The following is a 25,500-nucleotide window of genomic DNA, read 5'->3' on the forward strand; positions in this document are numbered from 1 at the left end:
CAACACCACCACTGTCAGAAATTACATTTACATTTTTTTTGTTTTTTTTATCGTGATGCTTTTCTCCAAAGTACCTTACAGTGATGAGCTACTTACAATGATGTACTCATTCATACATCTGGATCATTTTTACCATATCAGTTTAGGGGAGTACCTTGATTAAGAGCACTATAGCACGAGGCAGAATTAGGATCTGGTTCCTTTAAGTGTAAGGGAGCTGCTCTTCCCACTATTCCTACCCAACACACACGCACACACGCACACACGCACACACACACACACACACACACACACAAAACTTTGAAGTGTCTTGCATGATTTAGAATCTTGACTTGATGGTCTGGTATGTGACAGTACACTGTCTTCATCTCTTCTTCCAACCAGACCAGAGTCCTGTAGTCCAAGCAACTGCGTGACCTTCCATATAGTTCAGTTCCACAGCCCATAAGCTAAACACAGGCTCGATTAACACGCAATGCATGCAAATCTCTGTGATTTATACGAGGCACTTCTCCGCTGAATGGACATACCATTATTGGCCTGTCCCTGTGAAATAAGGCTCCCTGACACTGGGTTACATGCATCAGGAAGATGGTGATCCTGCTTCCTGAGGGGCTGGGAGGGGGACGCGTGTGAGGCTAATGACCCCACTTACTTCTCATCTCAATGCAGTGAAAGGTTTGCTACGACACGGTGGTGCAGGGGGGCCGGAGGGCTGAGGGAGAGCACTGAACTCTTTTAAGAGCCAGCAGTAGATGGAATTGTGCCATTAAGTGCTATGCAGCCAACTCGGAATACTTCTCCCCTCAATTTACTTCACAGTGTAAAACTTTGAAACATCTAAGACGTTTGTATTCCGCCATCAGCAAGGTACCACTCTCCTTGACTTGAATGCGACGGAAAAAATCCACATTGTCGCAAAACGGCCGCAGCCGAATAGCCTTGCTCAGAGGCGTGACGGGATCACTGGGAGCGGAAAAATCCGGGCGAGTGGGACGGTGAGCCGGTCCCGGGATATCAAAGGTCGCTTCCGATCGGTCCGTTTCACTTTCTTCTATGGGACACAAAGGCCTTATGGTGGAAACGAGGCTTGCGACAAAAAGGGCGCCACCGGGGACAGGCCTCACTGCAAGTCCTACGTTTGATCTGCCATTATCTCTCCGGGCCCATTGGATTCCGGCGAGTCAGAAAGATTCAAAAGCAAAGGTCAGTGCCCTCACTCAGGGCTCCGCATGTCCCCAGACGAAGGAGGGATTAAGTGGAAAATTACATGGAAGAGGTGGGCATCCGGAAGGCATTTAATTGATTACGCCTTCTGCCAGAAAAGGCTGGAAACATCTTTAAGTTGTTCTCCTGGCCATGCGGTGGAGATAGCAAGGCCCCTGACTTTGCAGTAGAGCTGCTCAGAGCTCCATGGTCTGGGATTTATTACCCATAAAGTGGTCATCTCACATTTCTTGCATGTATTTCTTCAAAGAGCACATTCCTTTAGGGAGTTATCTATATGAACTCTTTACAGAAGGAGCTTTAAATCAGGAGGCTTCCACTTGAGTCACTGCACCAAATTAAAAAAAAATACATTTCTTCATCATTCTGATGTTTTTCTACAAAGTGGCTGATAATGTCAAGTTTGTGCACTAGGTTGCTGACAATAATTTATTAGTTTATACAGAAGGGTAATTTTAACTGTGCCACTTCAGTTGAAATACTTCAATCAAGGACATTACAGCAATATCGGGGATTCAAACCAAAGTCCTTCAACTGCAAACATCTCTCACCTCACACCATTATACCATGTTTTACCCCATTATCATCACCTAAGTTTGCTGGATTGATCAAATCTCCCCTCTGAAACTCATGAGAAGAAAGAGGCAACACATTAAGATAATTCTTTTCTGCAAGAGTCCAAAAGTGAAGTGATAACCTGTTAATATGTATATAGGTGGTTAGTCGATTAAGCAGACCAGTTAAGGCAAGAAGACCATTAATTAGTTCCAGCAAAAACTTGAAGACCAGCATAACATACACAGAGATTCTGTTGATGGCCTGCGAGAGCGTTGGCTAACACTGTCTTCAAGTCTTTAGGGGACCAATTTCTTGCACCTGAGTGCCAAACTCTCACATCGGGAAAACACCTGTAGCTGAGACCACCGCTGAAACAAGCATTTATGTGAATCTACCTGTATTCATAGCATTTCTTCATTCTTGTTTATTGTAACATAAAGGTAGCGATATGCCCAAGAAATTTTCTCTAGGGTTGATTTAGGGTACGAGGGCAGAGAGGGTTCATTCCACTCAGAATATACTCAAGCTCTTCTGCGAGAAATGGATTTTAATGCAAGTGAGAATACAGGCAGGACCAATTCAGGCTCCCACCGGTTAAATGAACTCTGCCACAAAATTGCATCCAGTTACACCATTTCCAGTTACTGGAGGTTCCAGCAAAACAACAATTTCACTATTTCATGATGCTCAAAAGTGAGCTAATAAGACCTATGTGGAACGTCATCCTGGATTTGCAGTTGTAAAACTTGATATAATTACAGTTCAAAGGAAAATAAAAATCACTGCAGCTCTCCGTTCTTCACAGACATAAGACTGCACTGTGGGGAGGCACTCAAATCGCTGTAATTTTCTTGTTTCATTCTCAAATGATGGACGTATAGGAAACCATTCAGCTGAACTCAGTAAAACCCCATCACGGAAATTAAAAGCATGGGTTGAGATTCAATGCTACAGATATCCGCATTTCACATGGCATCCGTGCCATTTCTCCAAGTGACCATTTATGCCTCCTGTCCCACTGCGAAAGCTTGCCGAACTCTACACTCTAATTCCTCGAGTGTCTTCTGCGGGTTGAGAGACTGCAGACACAAAGGAGCAGAGAGAACATGAGCCACAGCTCACCTTCGTAGTAGGCCCTGAAGCCCTGGCCACTCACGGCATAATCTGAGAGCAGCCACAGTGTGAGCCGCGGTCCTGAGCTGACGATGGGTGGCGGCAGCTGGAAGCCTGTCAACCTGCGGAGAAAGAAATGGGGGGGAATACACACAAATGAGCCAAAACCACAACTTCCCATAAGAAACAGCATTTGAGCCACAGACATGGATTTTTGTGAATAGAGAACAATCCACAAAGGCAGAAATGCAAATTAGTCAAAAATCTGCACAATATATTAGGCTTTGACAGATAAAAAGAAACAAAGCGCTGAAAAGGAAAAACAGACTGGAAGTACACTTGATAATAATCTCTACTGTAATCACTGTGATTAATATAAGACAGCCACAGCAATTAAATTGTCTGGATTTTCCTCTTTCCTTCTCGCGCCATTCAGTCGATGTGCGGATCAGGAAAGATCAACTGAGCTATCTGCATGACTTCTGCGTAAAACTAAGATTTGGATCCTTTTGTAATAAAGATGCCTTTTTTGTCATAATGCACTGTCACGCCAAAAATAATCCTCCCTTTGATTCACTAATTACAAAGAATTAAAAAAAAAAAAAAAAAAAAAACAAAAACAGCAATCCAACTAAAGTTCTCTCCATGCGAATGGCGAACATTTCTCCTTTATTAGATTTGTACTGGCAGTGATCCATGTGTTTTCACACTCCACCAGGTCCAGAGTGCAGTTATCATGGGCTATAGACTCACATTGTGGGGATGACCCATAAAAGGTTTAAAACGACAACAGCTAGGAAAGTAAACAGACTGATCTCAGATCAGGTCAAGGCAGAGGTGTCATTGGAAGCAAAAATGATGAGACTGAGGCTATCCTAGTTTGAGAAGACTGGATTCTTTCAATGACTGTAGTGCTTGGAAAAGCTGGAGGAAAAATAAGAAGAGGTTAAGCAGCAACCCTATTGATGGACTCAATCACACTGACAATGGACACACCGCTTTCAGCAAAAAGGACACAAATGGATTTAGGAATTTTCTGGAACGACTCTATACATGTTATCAAAAAGGGCTGACAATGACTCAACAGCATGTAACCACAAAAAAATGTCCGGAAAAATCAAAGTTGTGTCTTATATGGTAGGGAAGCACAAAATTAAGAGTATTATTAAAAAAATCCTGCTGGCCAAAAAATTACCCACCAGAGATGTTCCTCCTCCAAAAAATAACAACACATGATTTTGATGAAAATGAAATAAATTCATGGGAGTTCCATGCTAGGTAGATTATTATACAGTGATTTCTAGTGAAGTATTTAATAGATCAGTATGGTAACTTCAATCTTCAGTTCTCACTGAAGTTATGCTGTCCAATTATTCTTGGCTGAAAACATACGTAAAAGGTGTTGGTTTCACTGTACGTTTATATGTATTCATTTATCAGATGCTTTTCTCCAAAGCAACGTACATTTCATAGGAAATACAATGTGTTAATTACATTAGCAGGAAGAGACACTTAGTTGCAGAGGTGTGATTCTTAAATATAGTTAGTTTGTTTCTTTCCACCATATGAACCAATGTTCATCATACTAGTAGCTGCATAAAACTTCATCAGAATATCCATGATTCCAGATCACCTTCCTAGTATTTTTTTTTTTTTTTTTTTGGAGATGCATATAAACATTTGCATTAGAAAACATATGTACAAGGTGTTGGTTTCACTGTAAATACCTCCTGTTACAGCTATGCCAATACCGCTGTGCTATCCCAAGGCAAGGACAATTTGTAGCTAATAAGCCATCGTCGTACAAGTAACAGGTTTTAAAGAGACTTTCTGCACCTCCGCTGCCAAGTGGGCTGATCCTTTTTTTGCAATCAACAAAAATGAATGTCCTCATTAGTCTCTGGGAAATGTTATTACTGTTACAGCTGTTTTTCCCCAAATACCGAGCAGTTCTTCCCCTAATGGGGAGAAAACATTATGAGAAAATCCTCTTTATTTTCGAAAGAAACACATCATGAATTTTAAGGATTTAAATGTGCTAATGTCCATGATCCGTTTGCCAGGAGGGAAGAAATTAGGGAACCTTCAATTCTGTGAACTTCCTTGGCTGCGCACACAGGTGGACATCTATACTAACGTGGTTAAAGCACACTGATCAAAGATTCGAAAAGCGGAGTCTCTTCAGGCATTGGACCAAGCAACTATGTGGTCATAAGCTCAGTTTACATACAAACAGTTATTACCTCTGGCTCAGTGAATACCAGGGAAACTTCACCACTTGCTATTTATAGATCACCACCTTTCCTAAACCCATAACTTCCTATTATTTGTACCTATTATTGTACAAAGTCTAATTTACATGGAAATCTAACTTTCTTAACCTTTCTTGTGATGTGGTTTGCTGCATACCTCAGGTTCACAATGAGGGAACCTGCATACAGATGGACAGGAGCTTGTAACCCTCCCTCCCCTATGTCGCACTGGAGAAAACTGTCTGCTGCACGAATTAATGTAAATGTAAATGTAATCCATCCTTGAGCATTAGCACTTCTACACATTGACTTAATTTGAAATCTGATGAGGAAAAGGATGGATGAGGTTGGAGCAAGACCGCTGCGGCAGAGTATCTGTTGGCAAGGTGATTCTCCTGACTGAAGCATCCGGTGAACATAAGCAACCCAACACTCCAAACACCTCAATGAAGTGGACTCACAAAGAGCAGTGCAGTATAGTCTGCTTGAGCAGAGTAACAATGAGTAAGAAAGTCTTCTCCTCCTCAGTAACACACACCAAACTGTTCCACTGGGATGGGGGACCCTCATATTTTCAAGTAGGAAGGAAAAACACCCATAAAAGAAAGGGCAAAGGAATTATTCACACAGTTGTCTTGGGGACAGATCCTTGCCAAGGCAATCATTCAAGCAGCACGTTCTCAAACTCCAAAGTGCTAAGTGCAGCACTAACTCAGATTAAAAACAACAAAAATGCAAAACCCGTACTGCGAAAAATTTTTTCGGCTTTAAAAAGTCTGCCTCCCAGAAGGCAACGGGGTGTTCATTTCAGAGCGTTTGCAATTCAGCAGAAGGGACGCCGGAGAAAGGATGCTCAATCGGCAGGAGTCATCTGGCTGACTTCCACTAAACTGATCACTTCATCTGAGACAATCTGGAAGTAAATCACTGTGTTCCTCCACATGTTGTGCTCTTTCTGGTTATATGCTTGTTCTACTGAGAACACCCAGTTCCCTGGGGAAGGGGTAAAATAGACACAGCAGCAAAATTTTAGACATGTGAGCAAAGGGGAAGCATTAGCAGATAAATGGGGGCGGTAGAGGGAAGGAACATTGTAATCTATGTTTGCGTGTATATCAGCATTTATGTGCTTGGGATACTTACTGGCAAAGAAGCCTTCATCACTCATTGTTTGTGTTTTTCTGCTGTTTTTTCACTCAGTCTTTTCCATGTTCATGGCTAGATGGGGAATCTACAAATTATGCACCAGCTCCATATACAACACAAAGCTATGGCTCTGCCTACCTGCCTTGGCCAACCCAACAAGACACCTTCGGTTTATCCACCTGTTGGAGGCATATGCTGGCTTCAGTGCACTCTAGTTAGCAATAAATTATACTGTCTTCAAGGTCTTGGTGTCCAAACCTAACAGACAATAATGCATCTATAGGCCAGACATCAGCATCATACAGGATTCCCAATTTAAGAGACCAGTATATGGACATCATGAAGATCTATATCCTAGAACTGGCAGTGTCTATATCTTATTCAGAGCAATGTTGACAAGAGCAAAACCAGAAGAGCAGACAGAAAAAAGCCCATCATGTTTGCACACCTGAAACCACAGTTTTTTAAATGCTAATGATAAAAACAGGTGATGCAACAGCTCTGCCATTTCTGCTAATTTGATTTAAGAATGATTAAAATCTTTGAAGTGGTGCAGGCAACAAGCCCAAAAAACATGCAGTAAAGTCCAACGCAGTTATGATTCCCCCTCCCCCCCGCCCCCCCCATTACTTTTCCCCATGTTCAACATTTTAGCCGCAGGCCAATGAGCTCTTAGCTGCACGTTTCTTTATTCTACAGCTTTGCTTCAAAACTTAATATTGTTTTATTGTGTTAAGGAGTTATCTGGCCAGGATCTTTAATATAAAATGCAAGTTATTACCTGTGATGCCCTGGATATGAAATGAGTGCAGGACTCGAATCATCAAAGTTTTTAAAAGACAAAAGACACGAGTAAAATGAGGGTTATTCATATCATTTTGAATGGAGTGATCCAACTTCCATCTTTTAAAGGTTCCAGTAGCCCTGAACTCCTGCTCAGATACTTCAACGGTGTGGTTTTCACATGAACGTGTCACAAGTGATAAAAAAGTGAAACGTGATTGATCACTCGGAGCATGGATGTACTTTGACAGCTTTGATCATCATATACCTCATGCTCTTCTCCAGTCTGAGATGTGCAGCCATTCAAATCTACAAAGAAAAGGAAAGGAAAAAGGACCGAGATGAGAGTGGAAGAACGTCCCCATCTTGGCACAGTGATTCTGAACTGTGCTCTACATGTCATCCTGGATAGGAGGTGCATATTTTGGGGAATGACTGAAAGTCTGTTGAGTGTCTTCTCAATAAGACGTTGCACCATTTGGAGGTTGCTTTCAAAGTCCTTTTGCAGTGACAAAGTGGCACAGTCACCAAAAATATCTGAACCTCAGTGCTAACTCATAAATGTGTAATGAAACAGAACGACACATCTGGTTTAACAGAAGAAAAATCAGGCCAGAACCTATTCTGTCAACCGTTAACTACATCGGCCGGGGCTTGGCTTTACTCACCTAACGTTGTTTTGTGAACGCCTTGCGCACGCATTCGGCGAGTGAATTAACGATGCCAAAAATGACACAAATACCATTACAGTTACTGCTACAACCGAGTTATCTGAATGTGACAAATAACGTAATAGACAAACGCTTTCAGAATCTGTATTATTGTGAGTTAAAGCACCCTACAACGGTGCGTTCAAACGGATGAATATTTCGACATTTGGCACATTTATGCATATGCAGAGAAAGGGTTTGGCAAAGCTCCCAAATTGCACAAAGTACTTTTCTGATGTAAATGTAATGTAACACAAAGCCTGCAACCAAACGGCTTTATGCAATCAACCATATTATGCATTTAAGGCACATGCATTCACTCAAAGCAGGTTGTCATGGAAAACAAAGCCTTTCACTGCAACCTCCCGCATGCGGACGGATGCAGCCGGTCCTCCGTACGATTTAATGAGGTCAGCAACAACCTGACAAGTACCTTGCTATTTATACATTTATTTTGTTGTTTATTTGCAGCAAGCCATCGATGCTGTGTCTCTAATCCTTAAGTGTGCTTAGCTGTAAACCATCGTTATGGACTATGCAACTTCTTCTTGAACGTTATTCTCTCATACGAGACAGGGGTACAATGATTGCTCCAGTTCAGAAGAAATGTTGGATGGGAAGGCTGCAACGAAACCAGTACACACTGTTCAGTGTGTCCAGGAACAGGATAATGAGACAGAATGACTTTGTGGACCTCAGCAACAGACACCTTGTACTGGCCAAATAGTTCTTGAAGGTTTTTAGTACTATCAATGCTATGATTTTGAAAAGGGTGTATGGCTCTACCCATTTCTGATCCTAAATATCTCGTGAGTGGAGCAGCATGCAGATAACACACACATAAATACATCCAGACAGCAAGCAGGCCTTGGATGCTCCCTAGACTTTCTAAGTATATTGCTGAAGACAGAAAGAAGGTCATACTCCTCAGTCAAACCACATTTGAGTGTTTGCATACACTAGGTGGAAGCTGGGTATTAGACACATGATTCACAAGAATGTGCATCTCCACCAACCCTCATCTTTGAGCACCATAGTGATGTGTGTAGAAATTAAGTGCCTTCCTATTTCCAACATCATCTTCAACATGACTTTCAAGAGCAGGAAATTCCAACTATGAGCACTCAACCATGAGGCAGCATCCAATCAGCAAACCAAGCTCTTAATTGATGCAATAATCAGGGTGGTGCACGGTATTCCCTGGGAGAGATGGTTGCCCATCTGTAACCACTGCGATATTCGTCCTCCTTCCTACCTCTGTCCAAGCCAGCGGCTCAGAAACGATTTCATCAGAAGGTGGCCCGCAGTCGTGCAGCCTCCACTGCAGTTTGGGCTGGTCTGGCAGATCCACAGTGCTGTTTAATTAGACCAGGGTGAAGGGCTCATTTAAGACTCACAACTAAATGGAGAAAATCGTTCATATAGAAAGCTCTTAATCATTTTCGCCAAATAGAATCTAATTCTACAGCAGTGCTGCGCCGTACGAATAATTAGGCAATGATCTCCTTTTCGGCCATTCTTTTCTTTATGCATTAAATCATTTCTCTCTAGGGGCACATTTCTGAATAGGGTTCCCACCTCCTACCAGCGTGCATTGTGGGTAAGGGCAGCAAAATGACTCTGATGTCACACCATTTACATTTTTCCCCTGCTTAAAGCCCAATGCAGAGAATTTACACAAACTAATCACAGCAAATCTCCTTGGTCCAAAGAGATCAACTCAAAGCAGGACACCATGAATGCAAATTGTAATTATCAACCTTTACCAGCTAAGGGAGGAATTGGAGATGGATTCATTAATACTTTAGCAATCCATGATGACTATAGAAAAATGGATGAGGAATAACCATGCATACTTAAATAATTTAGGGCAAGGAAGCCATGACAGAATACATAACTCAGCTTGTTTCCTGTACTGTATAAAATGTGTGTTTGCTGGGGGTAGGTCTTGGTAGGGGTAGACAGGGAGGAATGATTGGTTGTCATTTGCACAGAGCAACAGCAAAACTCATCACTCTGGAGTAAATGGTACTAAATGGCCTTAAGTTTCTGCTGGGCCACTAATGGCTGTCAGCAGTCAACCTTCCCCAGTAGAAGAAGACATCATCTATAGAGACCAATTCCCAAGGGGGAACAAATCACAGAATGATACAAATGGGTTGACCACCATATTACGTCTTCAAAATACCGCTGAATAATTAAAAGAATTTTCTCCATTTTGATATAGAAACTGTGTAAACAGCCTTTATGAGGGAGCAAGTGCTGTATAACACAGCAACTACAAGACAAATTACCTTCCTAAATTGCCACAGTTCAGCCGTTTCAATAGGTCTCTTGAGCTGTAAGCTGTCTAAGATTATCTCCGGCAGATTTTGGTAAGCATCAAGGAGAAACAGTGACTGCTACCCTCCATCACCCAACTGAATTTGAGGAGAAAACCAGCCGGACAGGTTTGCATGCAAAAAAAAACACTTTCAGGATGACCTGAGTCTGCCCGTAGATTACCCCTAAGCAAGATCAAATCGGGGTAAACTGAATCTCAGAAATACCCCAAAGATGATGTGTATCTTCCCATAAAAGACCCCAAAGACAGAAGAAAACCAATGCGTCAAAGTGCATCTCAATCTACAGCTGGCAACAGAAAGCACCTAAACACCACCAAACAGGGTGAATGAGGTACATCTCAAAAAGACTACTACCTACCTAATCTTTCCCTAGGGGTCACTTTTGCATGGATCATATTGAACATCATCATTCTGACCTCCAACAGGCCTTGTAACATCTTGTGTTTGACTGATACTGAGAAATGGATGCAGAACATAGGCCTTAAGGTATTATGATTAATAACAGTAGTTAGTTGAAACTAATAGCAATATTAAGTGAAAATGCCATCCCTGGGCGACAGTTACTACTGAGACAGTTAATTCTATCATTTAATACCTTTCTTTTTTTTTTTTTTTCCAATCACCCCTTTACCTGTCAGGTCTTTTTATATCTAGTCATTCCTGACAGTCTCCTTGTAGAATTTGCTGGTGCCTTTGCACCTAGATGAGAGTGATGGACTTATTTGTCGACAGCATTTCACCAACAGTGAGAAGCCAGCCAGCGACACCTACCCCCGCAAGCAGTTCTCGATGCACAGAGAATCCAGCAGCGTCCCTCTACTCCGGCACTCCCCCAGGACAGGGAGCTTTATCGGAAGGATTAGTCAATTACGCTCACCACACAAACAAATCCACTACGACAAATAAAACAAGCGGTAGCCGCTGTGTTGTTGGCACCTCTTAAATCGCTTTGCAGTAATCCCTGGGCAAAGTGGGAAAAAACAACAATTAAGGATAAATAAAACTAATTCAATGTCATTGCTGCTCTGCCTTGGGGCAAAGTCACTGTTATAAGTGCAATCTATGCAATGTGATGTCTGCATGTGAATGTGATAAAGTGCTGAAGATGGAAAATTACATTATTTCCTTGCTTTATGATTGGAATAGGCAGAGCAGCGCAGGCAACCAGATATCTGAGGGCGAGGCTCGCCAGGTCCGTGCACCACCGGTGAGCTTGCGTGTCCGGGCGCCGCGGCACAAACAGAGGGCGAACGGAAATTGATTTTTAATTAGCCAGAAGCCCCTACATGGGGCCTGGATGGGGGGAAGGGAGGTGTACACCAGCTGCAGCTCCCTTTGCCCTCTGCAGCCCTTTCTCAGCTGGGTTGCTTTGACTTACAGATACCTGGATCCAGAGGTTAATATTTTAAATGTGGACTTGAAACTGCCGGTGGATGCTTGCACATGGAGAGGACTGCTCTGCCCACCACAAGTCCATCCAAGGCACCAGGTCTGCGAAGCAACATGCGCCCATAGGTCAGTACTTTAGTGGTACCTCTTTGCCCTTCTGCCAGGGTCCTTCCAGTTCTTTAATAAATTACAAAATGAGGTCAAGGACAGATGTGATGCAAAGGGTGAGGGGACAGGTTGAATTACAAGGATCAGTTGAGCTACTTGGTTTTTTTTTTGTCTCTCTGGCTCCTATACATACTGGTCCTGTCAATTTCTGAGATTTATAGATAGCGTGACAGCTCACCCTAGTGTGTGACCCCAGCCAAACAATGTGTTAGGAGAAGACTGCAGCCCACTGAAGATATAAGGAAGGTATAAAGGTATAAGTAAGGTGTAAAGCATGTTCCTTGTCCTCTATGGTCACTGTCAAGGCAGACTTCCTGGGAAAGTTCTACCTTATGGAATTAATACTGTTTACACCACTGCTCCTCAACATGTTTCACTTTACTTTTATGAGATGTGGTTTAAAGGTAATTCATTCCAAGGTCATCAGCCACTGCTTGACAACTTCATTTAAGCTCAGACTTTGAAAGCAGGGATTTGGTGGGTCCTTCTATGCAGTCTGTACACACCAACATTTCATGCTTGGGTTTTTATATTAGATGTGGGATCTCTGAGAGTAAACTCATTTCTACTGACCTGTCAGCTAATGTCTGAAATTCGGTGTGAAAGGGTCAGCAGGGAGAAAGAACATCATCTTCAGCAGATGATGGAACAGGTGGTCTATGAATGGCACTCTGGAAGCATGTACAATGCCTTGAATTTGTATGCATGTGAGGGGGGAATACAACAATAACATCCAATCATGTCTTCCACCACCTTCATGTGTCTATAGTTTTGAAAATAAGGAAAAAGATTAATTTTGGGGTAGCATGTTGCTCAAAGGTACAGCAGCCAGTTCCAAGTGGCAGGATTTTGAGAAGCCCAGCCTTGCCTTTGCCTCACAGACCTGCAACCAGCAAACAGTAAGAAGAGCTAAAATGCACCGCTGGGAAATAAAATGGAGCAAATGCATCTCTGTGCGGAGTCTCAACAGGCCGTCCAGCCCTGGCGCTCGGCACTCATCAGTCAGCTGCCGGCCGGCCCGCTACGCCCCGTCTCACAGCGAGATATGACAAGTGGTTTAATTAAAGGAGTTAATGGAAGCGCAACGTTCCCAGCTCCTAATGAGGCGAGAGGCAGGAGAACACGCATCATTCTTCCTCCTTAGCGCCTCCATCTTGGGTGGATGGCCGAGTGGGATCTGAATTCTGGCGTGGGTGAGAGCTCCCACGTGCACAGCAGACGCATCGATGGGGCGGTCTGGTTAGCGATTTCCAGCCAGGGCACACGTCATTGCTTTGTTCCTTGGGGTCAGAGTTGCTGAGGGCGGGGAAGAGGTCGGACCAAGTTTCACGCCGACGCTATTGACCACAGTGGTAAAGCGCACGGAGCTGACGTATCCATATTCTTCCCCATCCCGATCCCCGTCTGTCAGCCCCTGCAAGCCTCCATCCCCATGTTGGCAGCCTGCTAATTAAGCCATTTTAACACCCCATAAATCCCATCTCACTGTGATCCACACAGAAGCTTAACAAACAATTTTCCTTCTGCTTAATCCTTTTCTCTGAGATACAGGGAAGACAATGGAGTAATTCCGTCCACTCGTCCCCACACCCTGCTCCAGCATCAGCTTTTCCTGGCCTGCTTCCCCGGTCTTGTAACCAGCAGTCGGTTCCCCTCGATTGTCTTCCATTCTGCTCCTATTAGGTCATTTAGAGTACCTGTGATGCAGTTTGCAGCAAAATCGCCCTATGATCACTAAAGCCACTAATACTACATCTTCGGCATGTCTGATGGAGCCTCTGCAAGTGGAGGGAAAGCTGCAGCCAATGAGCTCTCTAGAGGGGTGGAGCCAGGCTGAGAGGAACAGTTTTGACATTTCTTACATAAACACATGGAGAACATGCAAAATCCATAGACTGGGCCTCATTTGAACCCACGTCTTAACCAACAGCCCGGGAACTGTGAGACACCAATGCTACCTGTTTGCATCTCTCCTCCTATAATTTAATTAGCAAACAAGCCATTCAAAAATGACATGAACAGCAGACTTTTTAAAATTTTTCTTAAATATTTTACAATAATAGCACACTGTATGCATTAGCCAGTCATCCACCTGTTACTGTGCAGGTACTCCCTAGCCCATGAAGAGCTATCCTTCAAGCACACAAGACTAGGAAAAGCTCTTTTAAGCTGTGGGAGAGGGATGAGGGTAGACACACTGACTCACAACGGGATGTGAATTTTGAGATCCGCATCGTCAAGTTATCGCATCTCTCCCATTGTGGGAGGGGCACTTTCCCCAGTCCACCAGTCCAAATGGCCCAGGTTATCCAGACAAGCTCTCAGTTGCTGGAGCCCCAGCGCGTTTGCGTTTCTTGCGAAAGTACTTCGCCAGATTATGCTTCCCGAAAGCAAAAGAACAAACAAATGTGTAAATAGGTCAGAGAATAAGATCAGCAGCAAAAAAATATGCAACAGATTAGCATCATTTGCCAACACATGTCAGGGTGCTTATGCCATATGGGCTTTCCCAAGATGGAGATCCCTCATGAGGAAGGCTTCTTCATGCACACACACCAATTGTTTATACTGGCATACAGGGCAGAGGCCATACTGGAACACATTATTGCACAGGACCTTGTCGAACCTTGTCGGACCTTGTCTCCTGTGTTGCTGGAATGATGACACATGCCCCCCCGCCACTGCCACCCTTGACCAAGCTCTCTCGTCTCCCATCCACAGCACTGTCTGTTGTGTCTGTGGGCACTGACAACGGCTGGTCTGTTCCCTACCTCATCGCTCATCTCCTTTGCTCCCCAACGGCTGCAGCCGCCCCAAACCACATGAAACCGAGCACATTAGACGAAGCCTCGCTACTTTTTCCCCACATGCCTTACGGCACATTTATATTTTAGTGAAGATTTGAGCAAAACGTTGCAGGTCCATTTGCGCTAATAAAATATGTTCCATCTATTTCATTTTTTGTGGAAAGCAGAATACATAAGCAGAAAGTTTAATTTGCCAAGTTAAGAACAATGGAGTATGTATTCACTGTAATTGATGATGAGCTGAAGTCATTAACGTTACATTTTTATATTTTTATATTTGAACATACTAAGTAAAATTTTGCTATTATAGGTATTCCACTACTAATTCAAAGCCTCAATTATCGTATTTACTGTCTTTTCATCTGTGCATTCAATTTAATGAATAATTCAGGTAATTATTTACAAATACATTTCAAAGAAAAACAGAGCAGCACAGGGGGGTGCCAGAATTCGATGTATAACATTTTAAGAACTGGCAGGATTGACGGCGTGCAATCAAGAGCATTGCTGAATTCATTTGGTTATTTACTAAAGAAACAAGAGCATCATGGCTCCAGGTGCATTAGCCAATTTAAAAAGGCACTGTTAGTGAATCCAGCTCAAACCAGAATGGAAAACATAAAAAGCCAACCAGACCCGAGCAGCCCCAAAAAAAACCCAGCAGACCCTAGGAATCCCAGATCTAGCATATGTCCTGTAGACCTGATCCAACAGATGCCAACCACAGGACCTTGACACCATGCCGCTATGCGCATCATCTCAGTGCTCACATTTCAGCTTCTTACACCTCAGGTTCACAATTTTTCACTCCATCATTACAGTAAGTAATGTAATCTAATCACTATGTTGTATTTTACCCTTCCAACAGAAACAGTGGTCACATGAAGAATGACATCAGCATCCATTGATAAACATAGCTGGACCAGCTTTTGACACTGCTGACAAGTTCATTCACCATAATCATTTGCACTGTTGTTATTGTCCAGCATGGGACTCGATAAATTCTCCGAAACTTCATCCCTTTCCATGTGACCTACTGCATCAGGTCCCTGCATTACAGAACTCAGAAGATTTAAAAAAAAAAATAAATAAAAAATCTCCTAATTTTTAATTGAGCGCTGATATCTTACTCAAAAAACTAAATCAAGTGAGTTGGACCAAGACCCAGATAAATCACACCATCCTGAGTGGGGAGAAGGGACTAATGATTTAATGCTTGACCTGTTCTTAACCCGTTTGCCTATGGATTTCCTGCAACCTCCCTCCACTTTCCATATTCAGACACAGTCCCATAATCATCCTTAGTAATGGGGAGAAAGGTGGACATTTATTACTGTGGAAGAGAAGGTCCTATGAGGTTTACGGAGATAGGCAAGGGAGGTGGGGTAACAGGGGCTCTTGAAGGATACCCTGCTGTAATACAGCATTCCTTACCCCATACATAAAGGCAGAGTTTCCCCATCCAATTCAAGCACCACTGGGGTGTTACTGTGACCTTCTTAGCAATGCTGAAATCCCAAAATGCCCCAGTGCATGTAGGTGGCTGCTTGGATTTTTAAAACAGCTAATATGGTGCAGATGAGCAACTTGGGAAGAATGGACTGGAAGAGCTGGGCTACTGAACAACTAGTTTAATGGACTTTAATATCCCCCTATTATATGTCAACGGAGGAAGATGAATCTGTGGATTTCACCTAGAGAAGTGGAACAGTCAGACTTTGTTTTATACATCACCTATAGTGTGGCATCAGAGAAAGGCTTCATGGCGCCAAAAAAACCAGTGCAGGGAGTATGACAGCAGAAGCAAGACCAGAAATGTCCCCCCCTTTGACATCATCCAAACATCACTTCCACAGCTAGCAAGCACACCATGAGGAGTGATACCTGAGCAAGATCAACACTGCAGGGAGAATACAAGAGGAATTGGCTCTTACAAAACATGACGAAATGCATCCATGATCCAGTAGTCTCCTTCCTGCTAGGGAGATAGAATACTGACATCATGAAGATGGTCCAGTAGCATCCAAAGCTGCCAGCCTCATGAAAAAGTATGCATTTTGTTTCTGACAGTCATGAAGGAGAATTTACAGACATGGTCAAAGACACAAGTGGTCAAATAGGGGCAGATCTGTAGTAAGAGTGCTACACAAACCTTGGGTTCATCCAGGCAATCAATCTGGTTTCTGTTCTTTTCTCTGAACTGTGCAATAGTACCAATGATGATATTGCAAACACAAATCCTGCCGTTATCTGTGTGTGGTTTGGGGCAAATAAGCTCAGTAGCGACAGCCTTCATGTATAAATACCTCTTTTACCGCAGTGAATCATAGCCGTGAGTACTGTCTGGGCCAGGATCTCCATTCACAAAGCTGCCTTGTTCAGCCCACACCAAAAACGCATTCTTAGTCATTACTGGGGTGGGGGTGAACATCACAAAATAGGATTACACAAACACATAGTGATCTCTACGTACATGAGTAACAGCGAGAGAGTGAACAAAAGAGAAACACTGATGTAGTGAAAGCGTAACGAGAAGAATGCAAAGGTAGTGAAGGCTGTGACTATCCAGCAGGCCTCTGATGAGTTACACTCGTGGATGAGGTGGAGTGGTTTATTTGTGGCGGGACTATAATTAAGATGGCCGTTACCCCGAGAAACCATGTCACCTATATATTTTTTATACACTCACCACATGATGCGAGTGTTTGACTTGGAACGGATTCGAGGTACCAGAATCGCAGCTCTTGTCAATGTAGGCGGGATGACGACACCCACGCAGTCCACCAGGATGCCGCACGGCAAGGAAAGCCAGCACAAACCTAACACGGATGGCAATGTTCGATGGGTTTATTTATAAATGTGACGGCGCACACGGTCACAACCAGAGGGGAAGTAGGGAGCGGGGTGCGAATAGCGGCAGACGGCGGAAAAGTAGTCGAGCTGGCTTGTCATTCCCGTCGCTGCTCAGAATCAGAATCGGCACCCTGCCTGTGCCTGGTGCCTTTGAGCTACGAGATATACATCGAGTCAGTCCTGAGGTCAGATGATCATCAGTGCCACCAATTACGCTTCCAGTTCAAGGATCGGCAAAGATTCCCTTACATTCTAAACGGAGGCCTGAAAGGAAACAACAGCAGAATGGTGTCAAATTGTACGCCCGAGCTACTTCTGGTGCTTTAAATGTTGCATAACACATTAGTATCTTCTAAACAGCTAAATTGTTAAAAATAAATTAATCAAGACTTGGGTGAGATATAAGCACCATGAGCCCGTTCCACATTGAGAGTTAGGTCCCCGCAAAAGCAAGCCGTGCCAGAGCTGAGGTTCAGATGCCGACTGGCACGGAGTCAGCGGCTGATTTAACGGGTTGGGGGCTGGTCCGCGTCCAGGGAGGGGCCCCGGCAGGCGGCCCAATAAAAGTCGGATGCGGTCCCGGCATGGCGGAACAGCCATACATCTCTGCGGGTCTCCGCTGCAGGTTAAACTAATAAATAAGAGCAATTAAACAGAGTGCCTGCTGCAGCAGTTCATCTCTCACACACCTAGCTACACACAGCGGAGAGGGTAAGGCTCATTAACCAGTAACATCATCAGCAGCCCTGCCCATGCTCCGGGACCACAGGGAGGTCAGGTCTGGGGGCAGAAAGAGCACGGAAGAACCAGGAAGCACACAGACAGCACATACCACCACATTCCCGGCTTTGCTTTGCTCCCCACGGCTTGCCTAACGTGAGTCGACAAGCGCTGTTGGCCTCTGAATGAAAGACCGCCAATGGTCAGAACACCCACAATGCACTGGTCCTTATCTAGCCGCCATGCCACAGTCAATCTGCGTCTGCACTATGGTGGGAAGTCTACCCAAATCTCCCTCATCCAGAAAAATCTTTTCAGATAGAGGACAATTCAAACTTCCTTAATGTCTCCCCCCAACAATGCAAGAAACATCCAGGCTAAGGCCACGGGCACCCAGCAAATTTTATTCTTCTTCATTGCTCAACCCTCTTCTTTTCCAAATTGCCGATCTGTCACGAAATATCGAAGAAACTGGGCTTAGTCAGTACGGAAATAAAAAATGGACCGGCTGCAGAGGAAATTCAGCACTACACATGCGCAATGAGCTAGAACCAAACACCTACTGGTTCAGTAAACCGCCACGAGTCGCACGTGTTCTATTCCTCACCTCCCTCTCACTGTGATACCACACTACTGGTGATTTCCTCACTTTCATCTCACTCGAGGCATGTTTGACCCCATAACAACTTGGACACAGACAACACCAGCATGTTCCCTCTTCTGAGCCACAGGCTCCTTATGAGTCGGCCGATAACGTCTATGCTAATCAATGTACAGCAATATGGCAAAATGTTCTGGAGCCAACAGTTTTTTTTGTTCCCTTCTGATAAAGATCAGGGCATTTCTGTCAAAATAACCTTGGGATATAAAGAACTCCACCACGTTACAAAAACAGACTCCTCAAATCCTTTCTTATGAAATGATACATAGATCATAACCACTACACTACAGAAATGTCAGCAATTAATATAATGCAGTGCATATAAAGTATATCCTAGCAGAGAAGGGCAGCAAGGGGTGTAGTGGTTAAGGGCATGGACCTGTAACATGTAAGTTGGAGGTTTGAGTTCCATTTCCTGGTACTTCCAGCCAGCCTGTAGCTCAGTACTTGAGCAATGGATTGCGCTAGAAAAATAAAATGCCAGAAAATAATGGCAATGGTAATATCACCACCCTTTTGCTCATCCTAAAGTGGAACCTTGCCAGTTGTTCCTCTTTCTGAGTGGGAATGCTTGGCTTCTCTGATGAACACACATTTTTAATACCAGTTTCTACGATTCTTGTCGTCTTTGATGATGTTTGTTTTAGTCGAAGTGTAAAACAGCTACAGCCTTCAGTCCAAGTAGAGAAGGTTTCAATATCCATGTCAGTCAAAGAACTTAAATGTCTGTTTCGCTATATCACTGAAATTGGAACTCTATATATATATATATATATATATATATATATATATATATATATATCTTTCCCCCAGAAATATTACAGACAGCTTGTTTTATCTGAAAGCCGCCAGCTGAGAGAGGTTCCGGGAACAGTCAATAGTAATTGATCGTTTGTACCTGTTTGTGATTATAAAATCTGTAAAATTTGGCATGGAGAGAGTACTGATCAGCATAAAAGACATTAAATGCTGGTATCTCTGGTTTTTACAGAGCCACAAGCAAAGCATGACCCATTTCCTCGCCAAGCTAGAGAATCAAAGCCCTGCGGACTTCCCGGAGATGGAAGGGGAGACCGTCACATCTTGTGGGTGTACACATCAAGCACAAACAAACCGGAGGTCAGAGGTATGAGACAAAGAACGCATTGACAGAGAAATGTCAAACACCCCTTGTGTACACACACACACACACACACACACACACACAAAACATATTTCCAATGGAAAGTGTGGGTGGGGGCTCTGGATGTGGTGAAATTACCTTTTCCTTTAGGAAATAAGGTCTGGATCATCAGACTTCCTTTCCTAAACAACCAAATGAAACAAATAAGAATGGAAAAGGGCTTATAGGCATAGAGGAGGTAATTAGAGAAGACTCTTGAAGGAATGCTCTTTCTAAGACTTCCTGTCAGTTCAACCAGACCTGCAACACCTCTGCGAGCATCTTCCCCACACTAGGCTGCACACAAACAAGAAGGACAGCTCCGCTTCCGCTTCCCGGGAGATCGGGAGATGGCGCGATATGACGGCCTGTGCAAACCCATGGCCTCGCCTGGAGGAGAGGTCGAGTCAGTCACTCTGCGGTGTATCTGCCTTTCCAGCTGAGAAGGTGAGGCTCACGCAGCAGAGATCTTTCACAGATGTTGACATTGAGAGGCCCACCATAGTCACATGGGTCAGGCAGACTACTGGGAGTGGCCAGCAGCTGTTTGTCTCAACCTGCCATGTTTCTTGGAGCTGCATTTCACAGGTAGAAGAGGGATAAGACCCCCTTCAACTTAATGTTATACTAACAGTTAACATGGATAAGGGTGTATAACGTCTTCTAAGCTAAAAAGGCATTAAAGAGGGTGAGCAAGATCATCTCAGGCCATTACAACAATTTTTTCGAAGCACTATTCTGGAAAGAGATAATGGGCAATAAAAAGTAAAACAAGATACAAAACCCCTATTTTTCTGCTCAAGCTTTTCTCCCTTATCAGCCTCTGAAGTGTACATTAAAATTCATATCCAGATTTGAAAGGACATCCAGATATTAATTTGACATCTAAGTATAAACTAAATTAATAGACCAATTTATTAATTGTTTAACCTTGCTGCCATTTCCATCACTATGCCCATATTACTTAGATATGATCATATACATCCCCAGAATTGTGCTGTACTCTTATTACAGCATTATTTTCTGCACCTTCTTTGAAATTTGTTGCTATATAGTTACCCTGTCACTTCTGATGGTCTTCTGTACGTTTTGACGCTGCGCTGTTGTACTGAAAGTAGCTAAAATGTTCTGCTACATTCCTTCCTCTAAACTGAGGACCACTGAAGGCCTAATGCTAGATATTTGCCTCGACTTCAGCTGCAAAAATAGTGGACCTAAAACATACTTAGTGAGGGAACTGAGTCTGGCTTGTGAAATAAAGTTGATAGCGACACTCACGGAAAACATGTAAAAGTGCCCACGGACACACACCCAAAAACAAATAGACCTTATGCTATTAAAGTGGTTTCATACTGAGGAGATGACTGGAAGAAGAAAATGTCAACAAAAAGAAGCAGAGTCAAAAAGGGCATCTCTAGCTAGCTATACCTTTTATGCATTTAATGTTTCTATAGACACTCATAGGGCCACCGTTTCAAATACAAACAATATCACACAGTAATCAATACCAGAGGTGCCATCAGTAAGGAAACGAGTGCAACGAGCGCCATAGTGCTTTTCACACTACATGTTACACATATACACACCAAGGGGGGAGGTTACAGCAGTGTTCCAGTTAGCAGGTCAGTGGAAGACAAGTCTCCTGTGCCAATAGGCAATTAGCAAGATGCAACAACGAATCGACATGTCACATATCTTCATGGCTGCACATCTTTAATCTGTTTTCCACCTGCAGTAAGAGAGAGCTGATGATGACATTCCCAAACGTCCCCAACCTTGATTGCGAGAGCTGGTCAGTAGCAGTTTACACAGCTCAATACACAGCTCTGTACCCCTCAGCTGTTCACCACATGCAGACAAAATGACAGCCAGCGAAAGGTAGCTGTAAAAAGTCCGGAAGTCTGAACTCCCAGGATGCACCGTAATGTTTCTCTCATCCATCACGTAGGGCATCTCCCAACTTGAGGGAGTAAAAAAAGGCGTCCCTGCAAGTAAAAAGTTTGCTGATGTGAGATTTTGAATAAATGCCACTGATGTTATATTGCCTTCTGATGAGTTCCAAAACACTGGACGCTCCAACCACTTGCACGCCCTTGGAGAAGGCTCACGGCAAATTTCCGTTACTGTCAAAGCCCGAGGCACTTGGTCACCTGGTGAGGTCATGAAGGGAGTGCTAGTCCAAGCGAACAAGCACTGTCTGCATTTTGAGGTAACTAACAGTTCTATCCTTCTGCGATCAAGCCATTTACTGTTGTCCACCCTAGAGTACTTATTTTAAGTCTTCCAAGTTGTAAATGCTATGCTTTTAGATGATGCTGCATGCTTGGAGTTGGGGCTTGGACAAGCTTCTAGAAACTGAAGAAATATATTGAAAAAAATATATTTATATATATATATATACACACAGTATATTTTGCTGGGCCTTAGGAGGCTATCACAACTTTGACTTTTACTCTTTTTTTTTCACTGGGCCACAAGAAAAATGTGAAATAAACTGTAAATATACCAAAAATGAAGGACATAGTGGTTCAATTTGCCTGCGCTATCAAACACGCTCGCGAAAGGCTGCGCAGTAGCCTCCAGCAGTTGCCCATGACTCAGAAGACACCTACCAATTGCAGGTGCGTGTAATCTTTGAGCAAGAGTAACTCAACTTATGGATACTCTCCTCAATCATTTCTCCTGCAATTTCTCGCAAAAACAGATATACAAAGGGCTGGAACAATGGCACGGAAGAAATAAAGTTCTTTCCCCTCTTTTCCTCTGTGACCTTTATTCATTCCAGATAAAACAGAAGCCATCTCATTCGACTCCTGCAACTCGGGCAGTAATGGCTTTGAGAACCCAGCCGCAACAACCATAAGTGTCAACGAAACGGCACACATGGCCTGGGCAGCCTGTTCCCTGCACTTCTGAGAGAGAGAATAAAAACAAAACAAAGAAGCGAGAATCAAAGATGAGGGGACTTCAAACGTACGCAAAAGTCAACGACATCTGCTTGGAGAAAAGTGGTCTCTCACAGGGGCTCCGGAGGCAGGTGTGGAGATGAATGGCGGCAGGTCCGCCGAGGGTTAGGTCCACGTCAAACATCCTGTGGAGACACTCGTGCCATCCCGTCACCAGACGGTTCTTATTTCTCCATTTCCCATGTATCATCGCAGTTTATTTTAAACTCGTCCTCCTCTCCTGTCAGAGAGGCTCCCGATTTTGCCGGAAAAGAAGGTACAGAAATAAGCTTTCAGACACAAATGGGATAAACAGAAGGTTTTTTTTTTTCCTTCAGAGAGAGAGCAAGGCCAACAGCTTCTCGATTTTAGTGGAACCAGAAAAAGCAGAGTGTAGATGATAAAGACAAAAAAACCTATTCCACAGGATTTGAACTCTTTACCTTGTTTTTGAGAGGGAGAGAAAGACCAACAGAGTTTCTCAAATTTACAGGAACCAACAAAAGGCTGGGAGAAGACAAATCATTATTCATTTTCCAGGGCTATAGGAAAATGAATAAAGGGAAGCATGGGGAGGGACATTACCGTGTCCTCAGGTTGCTGGGACTGAGCTGCCCATCGTAGACTGACAGGATGTCAAAGTCCTCCTCCAGGGCGAAACCTTGGAACACTAGCTGTATCCGACTGTGGTCCTGCGTGACAACCACCCATGTGCAGTTGGCATAGTTGGGGTATCCGTAGGGGTATCCAGGGCTCTCTATAGTCCCATTTGGGCTGTGTAACGTATAGCTGCAGTTCTGGGCTGGAGAAGAGAGAAACACAAGAAGAGACAGGTTAGAGAGCACATGGGGGATGGCGAGGGCATACCTGCTGGAAATAAATTCACCATGCATGAGAGAATTTGAAACATTAAGGCTGTGCGGTCCCTCATCTGTTTGTGTTATGTCAGCCGTGTACAGGTGTACCGCTCAAGCCAGACATGTGTCGAGATTAGATGTGCTAGACGGTGTGGCAGTAGAACAAATTAGTTCATTACAATGGGCTCCTGAAACAGATGTCATACAGGTAGTGATAGCAGTTATATACACATACTATATGTACACATCTTCTTGTCGTCTTACAGCACAACTGAGATTAGAAATCAGTTTGTTGTGCAAATTTCATAGCCCCAAACACACTTCTACCACTAAAAAACAATCAATAAAAGCTGAATGATAATTAGCAACAAAAGGTTATTAAACTTAAAGCTTGAGGACACAGAAATCCTTCAGTTTATTCACTTAATTTTTATATAATTTTGATATGTGCAAAAATACTTTAGATATTTTAATATTTGTATCAGCTTTGAGTTACATAAAAGCAAAATACTAATGTAAAATGACTGAAAGTTGTTTCCAAAAACTGTTATCCTTGGAGGGTAATATGGGGGCAGGATTCATAGCCCACTGACAGTTTTTGCATCATTTTTTGAAATATGTGTAACTGAACTATATGCTTTTTGATGTCTGGGTCCCTTGCTGTTTTATTTTTTTTTTTTTTGCGCACATGTATTGATGTCACTGTATTTTTGATAAATGGTCATGTGACAGGAAACACTTCCTGTCAGCCATTTTGTTGCAGCAACTTGGTAAGAAGGTTTTCTGCTGTAGAAGCTGCAAAATTTTTTACAGAGTGGATGGAAAATGGTGATAGTAACATTTCAGATGTTGAATTTGATATTAGAAATGTTCCAGAAGAAGATTCCTTTGGAACAGATTCTAGCATAGACAGCAATTTTGCTAAAATAGTATATAGTACAGCTTGTCAGAAGGAAGATGGTAAGGTTTTGTGTGTGAACCAAGGCAAACAAGGGAGTGTTTTTCTTTTGTCAAAAATGGCAACAGTAAATGGATTACCATGGAGCCACAGACACAAACGAAACGTTCAGTTCCTACCATTGTCAGTAAAGCTGCTGGCTGTGTTGGAGTGCAGCAACATGATTTCAAAGAGAATGACTGCTGATGTTGTACACCCCCAAAGGTAAGAAAAGTGAAGCTCACGATTCCAATTTTACTTATTTGTTCAACAAAAACAAGGCAGCTTCCATCTGAAGCTCCCAAGCTTCAATGGTTATCCAGTCTGTGATTTCTTAGGGAGTTAACCTCCAAAGATTAAACTCCAGTGTTTGACAATTCACCTCATAAACAACTGTTTTTTCTCGTCTTATTAACCACCAATATTGGTTAACACCAGACAAAAGCTGGAATCCCTGTGCAAATGAGCTGAATTAATGCAATTACGTACTCATGTTTGGGTGCACTTTACTTAAGCCGATTGGATGGGCACATAAAAAGTTGTATTTCCTCTGCAACAAAAATATTACAACGTATTTGAAGAAAATTCTATTAAAAACTAAGTGAAAAAATTGAAAAATGTTTGAAAATTCATATTATAATCATTCATAATACAAGGATCCTGTACCTTCCTCAGTTTTACATGCAGATTCTCTTAAATCGTACAATAGTAATGTTGTCATTGTACAATTTGTAACCCAGAAATCACCACCACAACCTTGAGGAAACGTTGAATCAGTGCTTCTGCAGTGGTACCAGCACTGCCAGCGGTCAAGGAGCTAGGCCTGGAGACACCATTCTTGTTATTAATGGCTGTAATTTCTATGGC

The 25,500-nt window shown here is 43.1% G+C and overlaps 1 protein-coding gene across 2 annotated transcripts in view; it reads right to left on the reverse strand.

Annotated features, from left to right (window-relative positions):
* The window catches only part of csmd2 (CUB and Sushi multiple domains 2), a 246,732-nt gene that overhangs the window by 198,505 nt on the left and 22,727 nt on the right, over nt 1–25,500 (reverse strand). For both annotated transcript variants that reach the window (XM_029248162.1, XM_029248161.1), the window contains exons 2-3: nt 23,425–23,641; nt 2,908–3,020 (exon numbers count right to left, since the gene is read on the reverse strand). In XM_029248162.1, the coding sequence (XP_029103995.1) occupies nt 2,908–3,020; nt 23,425–23,641 (330 nt within the window). The remainder of the gene's footprint in view (nt 1–2,907; nt 3,021–23,424; nt 23,642–25,500) is intronic.

Source organism: Scleropages formosus, chromosome 23 (assembly GCF_900964775.1).
Source record: "Scleropages formosus chromosome 23, fSclFor1.1, whole genome shotgun sequence".
Lineage (NCBI taxonomy): Eukaryota > Metazoa > Chordata > Actinopteri > Osteoglossiformes > Osteoglossidae > Scleropages > Scleropages formosus.